We start from the raw sequence: 11,681 nt of genomic DNA, 5'->3' as shown, positions 1-11,681 counted from the left end.
TTTTTAAGAGCCGTCTCGACTCGACTCGTGTCTCGACTCGAAAATTCGAGTCGAGAAATACGTTTGTCTCGACTCGTCTCGAATTTTACAAAGTGTGTCTCGACTCGAATCTCGACTCGAATTCGAGTCGAGTCGAGATTCGAGACATGTCTCGACTCGAGCGCATCCCTATTCATTTCAGAGCAAGTAAAATGATTGAATTAAATAACCATAACTGTAAACAATAGATCTTGCTAGATGTATGCTGGATATAAGCGTAGGTTAATAAGAACTCTATTTCATCTTAACATAAAGTACAATAATGTTCAATATTTGTTCATTACAAGATGACAGGGTAACGAACCATCCCTGAAGCTAATTAATTGTGACCAGGTAAATTAAATTTCTTATACATGTATATTGCGCGTAGCATTATTTATTTTTAATAACATTCATTATTGTTTCGTATGGATTGTTTCACCTTAACTCATCCTCATTAATAATAACAATAATTAATACACTTTAAATAAATCGTCAAACTGGACTTTACTTTCGAAGAACTACAATTCTTTTTACCGGTACATATTAATTCTAGTTTCTTCAGTTTCAGATTATCATGCTTTAGCTGTTCCAGAAATGACGTACCAAACCATCGAACCTTACTTATATGCAGGGGTGCCCACAAGAGGGGGCTATGACGCAAACTGCGTCATTGAAATATTTCGGGGGGGGGGAAATCTATATAAATATGTTTGAGGGTGTGTAAAAATTAATCGAAAAGATTTTTTTTTTCATGGAAGAACACTTACGGATAGAAAATTGAGGGGGGGTGCGTCATGGACATGAGGGGGGGCAGCACTGTTATATGTATCTAACAACATTAAAGACTTCCATTGTGATAGTAATACTTTGCTTTTTATTCTCATTTATTTAGAACTTCGCATACTTCTTAATATGTTAATAATAATTAGAGTTAGAATAAATTGTTTTATTGTATAAGGAGTATGAAGTTATACTGGACCAACTAACTGACACCTTAACCCCAAAATTGAAAGTGAGCGAAACAAGCAGCTTACTTGAATTTACTGTTAATTTTTACATTTAACATGTGCAACATATTACATGGATTTGGTGTTTTATCGTTGTCCAGGATTATTGGGGAAAGGGGGGCGGAGCTCCTAAATTTACTTTTACAGACACATAATCTGCTGGTCTTTTCTCTGCATCATGAAATTAACAGAATCATACACACACTTTTTTTTTTTCAGTTACCTCCCTTACGGGAGATTTATAAAGGAAATCCCAGCCTTAGAGCCTTGTGGACTACGTCACTATATTTGTTTTAGTTATAAATTGTCTCCAAGATGGCCAAATTTCCCTGTTTTAAGTAGAATTGTCTACCACACTATTAATGTAATAAAGAAGGATAAGCGGCGCATGAACATCTTGAAAATGAAAAATAGTATATGAAAATTGTAACAAATAATAAAATTGTCCAAAGTAGTGAATTGTAAATAGTAAAAATTGAGTAAAAAATGAGAGCAAAGCTCCCCATTACTTAGTGTTTACAGCGCCATCTCTTATCCTCCTACACACACACATATCACACGAAGTTCTTACGTAAATACTATTAAAATATTGTACTTTTTCTTCTATTAGCATTGATTTCTGTTATGGTTCAGACCATATTCCAAGTCCCCTTAATGCAGCTTCTGTAACTAGATTGAAAACAAGGTATCTACAACAAAATTAACATGAACTTGGTTAAATATTTCAAAATAATAACAAGATTGTAATGCCCATACCGAAAGAGGCATTACATAGTTTCTACACAGAAATATCCTTAGACTCTTTTCCCATAGAATTAGTCATTTCAAAGATATATACTGAATTAAGTCTGAATGGACCTGCAAAAAGTCTGGAAAAATAAGCATTGGACGGAATAGAATAAATGTTAGAACTAAAAAGTTAATATGTTAAAGATGGAAATTAAGCTGTGAAAAAATAAGCCCGCTCCGCCAAGAAGGATCTTTTTTGATCTTCAGAGTAGTGAATTTCAGTATGTAGAAAATAGATATTTTTAATATATAACGAACTAGCAGCGTTCACCCCGCTTCGCTGCGGTCACCCCGGAACGCAATAAACTTTGTTACTTAGATAATTTTTACTTTTTCGCTTTCAAGTGATATGATAAAAACCATAGAAGATTGCAGTAAATCTTAACATTATATCGCCTGTCATTTATCTTAACCCGCCCCGCTTCGCTGCGGTCATCCCGGTGCTGGCATATTGTAAAAGTGTCTGTAAAAATAAGCAAATCAATTAAAAAATTTTAAACAGAAGATTCAAGCTATTTTCCGCTGTATATCGCCTGTCATTTATGTTAACCCGCCGAGTGACACGGTCATGCGGGTTGCATATAAATACGTTTATTTTTACCTATGATGAACTAATAACAAAGGATTTGTACGTTATGGACACTTGAATGGTCAATTATCTCAAGACACTGGTAATTAAAAATTAAAGTGATATGATAAAAACCATCTAGGGTCCAAATCCTAATAACCCCCCAAAAATGAAATAAATTGGTTCAGCCGTATTAGCGTGATGAGCGGACAAAATTTTGTACGTTCTCTTTTATATATATAGATATATAATGCTGGATTTTTTTTTTCAATCGCATTAGCTGTTCTCTTCAGCTCTTAACAATATTGTTGAGAAACTGATTGAAAATATTCTAGGTCTCCTCACACAACATTGTGCACGTTCCTGTGTAATTATTACATGTCCTTATCTTCCATTCGATCACAGTGATGATAAAATGTAAACAAGTACTTTATAATTAACTTCATAACCTTAAAAGTAATTGGGTATTCTATCTGCCCCGCTAATCCCCTTTACAAGCCTGAAGTATATAAAATTAGTCATTTCTGGTTTGAATGTTTATAGCCATAGAAAGGAAATGCTAACAGATAGCAAGAAACGGCATTTTGCAAACGATTCAGCATTTCAAAGTAACTCACTGTAGCTTTGGAATATTCAAGATTACTAATAAAACTCCAACTGACCAAAGCACTATATATATTTTAAGATTATATATTTATGTTACAGTTTCGGCTATGTAACATAGCCTTCCTCAGACACATTATGAGAGAATTTTTTTTTTTTTAGAGTGGTGGGTAGTAAGAGTACTTTATTTATTGAGTTGGAAGGTGATGGACATCAATTTAAGTAAAACATTTGTTGATTGGTGGAAAAACTTGGAATCAATGGGTGTAAAGAAACGGCCACTAGAGGGTTTCGCCCTCTCTCTTGGCCAGGGGTGTGGGAGCATCAATTATTCTTTATTAAACTCATAGTTGGTTAAGGAGCTGTGTAACAATCATTGTTATTATACACTAACAAAAAATCAAAAAAATAAAGATATTAAACAACAATAACATTAATAATATATCAATAATAACAAACTAGTAATGAAAGGTGCACATAGAAAAAGATAACAAAAAAGGTGCGGAAAATATGAAACTAATGAATAACGTAGAAAATGCATAAATGGATAAGTGATGATGAGTGAGGTGCTCGTAACGCCACAACACAACATATAGATGTTAGTACAAACAAATGCAGATTAATCTCCTGTCCTGGGGCGTCTCAGGACTGATGAGAAACATGGGGTAAGCCCAGATTAGTGTTGTAGAGAGACAAGTGCTATGATGGAAAAAGATGCGGGAGATGTTGACGGATGAGTTGGTGACGGAAAAAGATGGCATGATGGTGATCTGCTGGAAGGGTGCGGATGTATATGGAAAGCAAAACGCTGAGTGGTGTATAGCAGTACTTAGATTGAGATTCTTGTTGTAAATCAGTAAATATGGTGTCAAGAAAGATATCTTTACGATCATGGAGACTGGTATTTATGAACTTATGATGCAATTGTGCTATGTGTTGAACAAGTGGAGGAAAGGTAATTTTTTCATACAAGTCAGTATTATAATACGGAAGTTTGATCCTAAATGCAAGACGAATGGCATGTCTCTCTAGAATTTCAAGCCTATTGTAAAATTTCGGAGGTGCTGAACACCAGGCTATGTGTCCAAATGTAAGTATACTCCGCATAAATGCTTTGTATGTGTTAAGCAGTAATTTGGAATTTAGACCCCAGGTCTGGCCAACCAGACGACGAAGTTGTAAGCGGTTCTTTGCTTTGATAGCAAGTTTCTGAAGGTGGGGTGTCCATCGCAACTTATTGTTAAAAATGATTCCTAAGTATGACAGTTTTTGCTGACTGAAGAAAGTGATCTCCCACACGTATCTGTAGTAAATTTGGATTTCGTCTAACTTTGCTGCGGCATTTAGGAGGTGAAATAACAAGTGATTGTGTTTTGTATTCATTAACTGAAAGTCTCTATTTACTACACCAATTCAGAAAGCTAGTATTTGTTGTCTGTAAGTTTGTATTAATCTGATGTATCGTATTTCCCAGTGTAAGAAAAGCTGTATCATCAGCATATTGAAAGAGATAAGTGTTCGGCGATGGAGATGGTAAATCGGAAGCATAAAGTATGTACAAAAGAGGAGATAGACTAGAGCCTTGCGGTACTCTTGTGTATGGGAAGACTGGATGTGATAATGAGTTGTTTATGCTGACATAGGCTATTCGGTTGAGTAGAAAAGAAAATATGACTCGGAGGTATGTAACAGGAAGACCCAGTTTAAGAAGTTTATAAATTAATCCATAATGCCAAATCCGATCAAAAGCTTTTTCCAGATCCATTAAAACGAGACATGACTGAAGAGACTTATTATAATGATTGGTAATAATGGTAGTTAGACGAAGTAGTTGATCATTTATGCTATAATGAGGTCGAAATCCAGTTTGATGGAGAGGCAGAAGTTGTAGATCCATAATGTATGGGTGTATACGAGATACGAGTATTTTTTCAAAGACTTTACCTAACGTGGAAGTTAACTGGATTGGACGATAGGACTGTACGGAATGCGATGGTTTGTTGGGTTTCAGAAACATACAGGCTTTAGATACCTTCCACTCAAGAGGATAGAAACCAGTTCTAAGCATAAATGTATATATCGATGCTAGAAATATGAAAAAATTGACCGAACATTCCTTAAGTAATCTGTAAGTTATTTGGTCAAAACCTGGGGCAGTACTACGTTTCCGCTTGATGATGGACTGTATCTCCGCGGAGGTGATTTCACGAGTCAAAGGATTATCCGCTTCTAAAGTGTGCTGGATGGAAGGTTGAAGTAATTGTGCAATTGCCTCTTCAGAAATTCTAGGGCTGAATTGATGTGTGCAAGGCGGAGGTGTAAATACTGATTGAAGAAGTGTGGCTAAAGCGTCTGCTTTATCTTGATCTGTATCTAGAGATTGATTATCCTGTATGAGAGGATAAGATGAACTAATTGTCTGTCCAGTTAGAAGAGTGGGATGTGACTCTGTATTCAATTGATTGCATGCTTTGCTCCAGGTAAGCCGTTTATGAGCAACAATATAGTTATGAACTGTCCTTTGCCATCGTCTTGCTTGAGTCAAATACTCTGGATTCCGTGTTTGTTCGTATTTTCGAAAGTAAGTGCGAGACTTTTTGACGAGAGCCAAGTACTGCGGAGGTAGCATAGGTTGGTATGTTTTGCCTCGATATGTAGGTATGTTTTTGTTGGCGCTACTGGTGATAGCTGTACTAATGCTATGGACGGTATTATTAAGGTCGGTCTCTGATGTCGTGGTACAAAGGAGGCAAGAGCAATATCTATATCAGTACGAAACTGATCCCAGTTCGCCTTGTCGTATAACATGATAGTTCTCATAGTTGATTCAGATAGTTGTCGTCTCTGATGGTTGATAACGACTTTCACCGGAAGATGGTCGCTGCCGATACAATCTAGTACATGTATATTACATTTATCGACCATAGAGGCAGTGCTAATAACAACCTCGGGGGTAGTCTGACTGCTTGGTCGCGTATGTTTGGGCAATTGATGGACATGCCCATTTAAATTAAGAGTTATATCATCGAAAAACTTAGCTTTATCACGGGCAGAGTGACTGTGAATATTAACGTCGGCTAATATGACAAGATATTTACAGTGGTGAAACAAATAGGTAAAGAAGGCAAGAGGAATGATATGACCTGGTCGAACGTATATTGTAGCTACTGTTAATATAAGCTGAGGAACGTAAACTGTTGTCACTAGGTGTTCCGGTAACTGATTATGCTGCGGAACAGAGTTGCATCTATAAGTGAGTTTATTACGAACTCCAATTGCAGCGCCACCTTGGGCTCGTACGTTATTGTCTGCGTAATCGCAGCGAAGAAATTGATATCGAGGAAATCGGACATAAGTACCAGGTTTGAGTGCAGTCTCATTTAGTACAAATAAATCGATATTTTCCTCCAACAGTAACTGTTCAAATGGTATTCGGTGTTGCGCTAAAGAACGAATGTTCAGAAAAAGAAGTGTAAGAGCCATATTCATACACAAAATTACGGAGTTAAACTGCTGTGTCTCGTGGAGCAATATGGAAATGAACGTATGGTCCAGAATATGTAGCATATAAGTTAACTTGAAATATAGCGGAGGCTGCTGCAATAACATGGTCTAGTATAAGTTGACGTTGGAATGGGAAAATATTTTGTAATATGAGTGTTATGTAGCGGAGGAAGTTTTCCACAATAAGAGGAGAGGTGATAGACTGTGACAAAGACATGTTAGAATCTATGGTACGTAGCGGTACTGTCATCTCCGGGTGGTCAGGAGTTGGGTTCGGTTTGCCTTTACATTTATAACCATACGTTGGGTGCTTGTCACTGGAACAGGTCGAGCATAGAGGTGGTTTTCCCGTATTCGGACACTCTTTAGTATCATGGTTGCCAGCACAGTAGCCGCATTTTACATTTGGACACTTAGCCGTTATATGTTGGTTATACACCTGGGACCTTTCACATCTAATGGGAAGAGGGAGGCTTGTTCGGGATGGTTCCACCCTATGACGTTTCTTAAATATGTATGCGCCATCTTGTAACAAGGCATCGATGGAGGATTGAGAAGTAGTCAGGACTCTCACCATATATTTTGGACCGTTATTATTTCTGATACGAATACATTTGGTCACTTCAATTCCCTCTGCTTTTAGCTCCTCAAGCACCTCATCATCTGTTATTTCAGATAAAACTCCGCGAATAACTACGGACATCATTGGTGTTCTCGGAGGTGAAGGAGTTTGCTTGATTTTGTCAGGAAGCTTAGACAGTTGTGCAGCTTTGCCAAAAATCTCGTAACTGGTCTTATTACGTAGAGTAATGCCAAAATTTTCGTCCTGAGATTTAATAATAACACCTCCCCTGGTGAAAACTATCTGTTGGATACTGGCCCTTGGAAGATATTTAATAATCTGATTAAAGATATGGCGGGTGTTACTGTACTTTGGGTCGAAGTTAGTAAGAAGAAAAGAATGCAATTTAGGACGAGCAAGTGTGGCTGCATATGACTGTTGTAATCTAACAGTAGATGTGCTAGGATCCCCAGTGGCCGTCTCATTGGTTCCGATTCTTCCGGCTTGCGAATGTAGGTAGGAGAGCGAGATCTGGAACGCTTATCAGCCGACTCTAAACTACCCTCCGAGAGCTGACGGGTACGTCGATTGGTTCGCGGATCGCGTTTGGCATCAACCACTGCTTTATTTGTGGGACCTTGAACTAATCCCGGTAGCTTATGCATGGTGCGATACAAATATGCACCGCATAAACTGATATAAACAGCAGCCCTTTCAGATAGTGCTACAGGTAGCCCTAACAAAGCGACAAAAGAGTTGGTCAAAGTTTAATGACCTTCAAAATTTAAGTTAAACCCTCCAGAAGATGAAAATCCTCTGTCAATCTCCTATGTAGGGTATCTGCACTGATCTCACAAGTACGTTTGCAATACTTGATCACTGCTTAGTACAGTAGCTAACTACAAGAGGAGTTAGGTTCGTAGTGGAGAAATATTTTTTTTGTAATAGTAAAGGGTTAGGGATTTTAGGAATTCTTTATTCATCATTTGTTGTCATTGTGATAATATTCCTAACCCTAGCCATTAGAGGGTTACGCCCTCTCTTTGGCACAGGTGTTATTACACATTAGTTTCATTGCATTTGTTGATGGACTATGTGCAATTGTGTAATGAAAAGGTTGAAAAAATATATATATACATATCTAAACATGAAATCGTGTAGAAAACATTAAATATAAGTGCAGAAAAAAAGAAATGCATATACAATAAACATACATATATAAAGGGTGCTACATTTTTTATTTTTTTATTTTTTTTAATGACTATGTAGAGAAAAGAGTGTATAGAGTTGTATTTTGATGAATAAATATAATGCAGATGAAAGATGAAGTGAAGTGCATGCACGCCACAATCACAGACACAGTGTTAAGAAGACAAATGCAGATTAGTTCTTCTGTCTCGGGGCGGCTCGAGACTGATGGTGACAGGGGGAAAGCCCAGTGTTAGTGATGAAATTATATATGGTGCGAAGATGGAAACAAATGAGGAAGATGATCTGGTATATGATAAATTTGAAAGATATCGCGCTCATCGGCGGTAGGATGCTCAGTATTGAGATACAACGTAAGAAGGATATTTAATGATGTGTGCAAGTACCTATACGGGGCGTCAGTTTCAGCATCAGCCTGTAAAGTGTCAAGAAAAAATGGATGTGAGACAGTCAGACGAGAGAGTATGTATTTCAAACGGATATCTGCGAGATGTTGAGGCATTTGAGGAAAATCGATATGCTCATAAGTGAGAAAGTTTGGATATGGCAGCCTTATGCGATGCGCAAGTCGAATGGCATGACGTTCGAGTATAGACAATCGGTCATAGAATTTCGTAGGAGCGTTGCACCAAGCTATGTGTCCAAAAGTTAAGATGGGCCGAAGGAATATTTTATATGTATTTAGTAGCAATGGCGCGTTTAGGCCCCATGTAGTTCCAGTTAGGCGACGTAGAAGATTGAGCCGGATAGTAGCCTTTTGGGATATTTTCTCAAGATGAGCCTTCCAATTTAGTTTGGAATCGAATACAACCCCAAGGTATGTAGCCGTTGAGGTAGGTTGAAGATGATGGTCATTAAGTGTAATTTTGAGATTTCGCGGATTGCGATGAGCCTTGGAGCGGCGCTTCGGGGGTAAGAAGACCAATGCTTGTGTTTTCTCGCTATTGACAGTAAGCTTCCAAGTTTTGCACCACTGCATAAAGTCGTTGAGAGTGGATTGCAATATCGTGCTGATCTGATGCATAGTCTTGCCGAGAGCTAGAAAGGTCGTGTCATCGGCATATTGAAATAAAAACACGTTTTGCATTGGTTTAGGTATATCAGAAGCATACAAAATATATAAGAGCGGACTGAGGGCAGAACCCTGTGGAACGCCACAATATGGAAATATAGGGTGTGAAATAGCAGATCCTATGTAAACATATCCTATACGATTAGTTAAAAAGGAATATACAAAGCGTAAGTAGCAGATCGGGAGGTTAAGCTTCTGTAACTTTTGAATAAGGCCATAATGCCATACTTTATCGAAAGCCTTTTCAAGATCCATTAAGACTAGGCAAGATGGAAAAGCCTTGTTATATTGATTTGTGATTATTGTAGAGAGCCGTAGTAACTGATCATTAATTGAAAAGCCCAGTCGAAAACCTGCTTGGTGTATGGGTAGTAAGTTATGCTCTTGGATATGTAAATGGAGTCGCTGGACAAGAATTTTCTCAAACAGTTTACTGAAGACTAATGTCAGTTGTATTGGTCGGTAAGACGTCACGGCGTGTGCAGGCTTTTGAGGCTTAAGAAACATACATATTTTGGATACTTTCCAATCCACAGGGTAAAAGCCTGTACGGAGGATAAAGTTGTAGAATGCAACAAGTAGTACAAGTAAAGAGAGAGGAGCTTCTTTAATTAGCCGGTACGAAATATGATCGATGCCGGGTGCAGTATTTCGCTTCTTATGAAGTGCACGTTGAAGTTCATGGGTAGTGATAGGTGCTGTAAGAGGATGGTCGATATCTATGACGTGTGCGAGTGATGGTTGCAAAGCTGGAATAGAAGACAAGTCTGTACGTTGACGAGGATTGTGTGATATTGCAGGCGTAAAGACTTACTGTAATTGTGTTGCAAAAGCATTAGCCTTATCTTGGTCTGTAAATAAAGGAACAGTATTGTCCAAAAGAGGATACGATATTTTAGTGCTTTTGCCCGTTAGTCTATGGAAGGTTTTCCAATAACGGCTTGGTGAGGCTTCATCGTTGAGTTTATTACAGGCACTGATCCAAGTGTGACGTTTGTATGCTGTGAGATAATTTGTAACAGTGCTTTGCCATTTTCTGTGTTGATGAAGACATTCTTCGTTGCCCGTGCGTTTATATTCTCGAAACTGTTGTCGTGATTTCTGTATTAGAGAGAGATAATGTAGAGGCAATTTTGGCTTAGACGGATAAATTTTCTCTACAGGTATAGCTTGTTGAGCACCGCTACGTACGGCGTCTGTGATATGGTTGACAACATTATACATTTCAGTTTCTGAAGTTGGTGGTTGAAAAGTGGAGACACGGGTGTTCACGGTATGTCGAAATTGAGGCCAATCAGCTTTATCATATCGGTGGATAATATGATGTTCTAGTTTTTGTAGAGATGGACGAATCTTTTTGATAGTGATTTTGATGGGACAGTGATCGCTCCCGATCGTGTCAAGAACCTTCACCTCACAGTCGTTCAAAAGCGTGAGGGATGTAATTACTACATCCGGGGTTGTTTGGCTAGCTGGTCGAGTGGGAGCAGGAAGATTATGAATGTGAAGTTGTAATGTATTGGAAACAAAGTCCGTAAAACGTTGTTTTTCTCTAGCGCTTCTGCTATGAATATTTATGTCAGCCATGATGATTATATTTTTAAAATTATGGGCTATATAATCGAAGAAAGTAAATGGTATTGGATGACCAGGGCGTATATATATAGTAGCTACATTGACTGTAAGAGAAGGATAATATATGGAGAATAAGAGATGTTCAGGAAGGTGTGCAAATACAGCAGGATTGTACTGTCGATAAGGACGTTTGGGAGAAAAATCAATTAACACTCCTCCTTGAGCACGTGCGTGTATATCGTGGTAATCACATCGTTGAAGTTGGTAGCCAGAAAGTCGTGCTGAAGAGCCTGGTTTTAAAGCTGTTTCGTTAAGGGCTACGATATCGATTTGTTCTTCCAACAGAAGAGGCTCGAGAAGTACTTTATGCTGATGGAAAGATCTGATGTTGAGAAAAAGTAAAGTCAGAGCCATAATATGTACTGCCATATTGGTTTTAGACTGCTGTTTCTAGAGGTGCGATGTGAAAGTGAACGAAAGGCCCACAGTAAAGTTAAGGTTAAAGAGAGATTTGGCTGATGAAATTGCAACACGAAGTATGTGCTCATGCTGAAAAGGAAAAACATTTTGTAACACAATTGTGATGTAACGAAGAAGATCTTCGACAGAGAGAGGTTGTGCGAAAGACTGTGAGGGTGGAGTTACTTTGTCAAAGCTTTGTACTGGCACTGTTAATTCTGGTCGTTCCGGTTCTGCGCGAGGTTTTCCCTTACAGCGGTAGCTGTATGTTGGGTGATTTTCGTTGCAGGTGGAACAGTTTGGTGGTTGTTG

General features: G+C 38.3%; 1 protein-coding gene across 1 annotated transcript; it reads right to left on the bottom strand.

The window, feature by feature from the left end:
* Window positions 1-10,145: 10,145 nt before the first annotated feature.
* Window positions 10,146-11,339, bottom strand: LOC145661087 (uncharacterized). The gene has a single exon (XM_081726531.1). The coding sequence runs from the start codon at window positions 11,337-11,339 to the stop codon at window positions 10,146-10,148; it is 1,194 nt and encodes a 397-aa protein (XP_081582657.1).
* Window positions 11,340-11,681: the final 342 nt, after the last annotated feature.

Source organism: Thermobia domestica, chromosome 9, assembly GCF_964235325.1.
Source record: "Thermobia domestica chromosome 9, izTheDome1.hap1.1, whole genome shotgun sequence".
NCBI classification, from domain to species: Eukaryota; Metazoa; Arthropoda; class Insecta; order Zygentoma; family Lepismatidae; genus Thermobia; species Thermobia domestica.
This window is presented reverse-complemented; position numbering and strand designations above follow the sequence as displayed.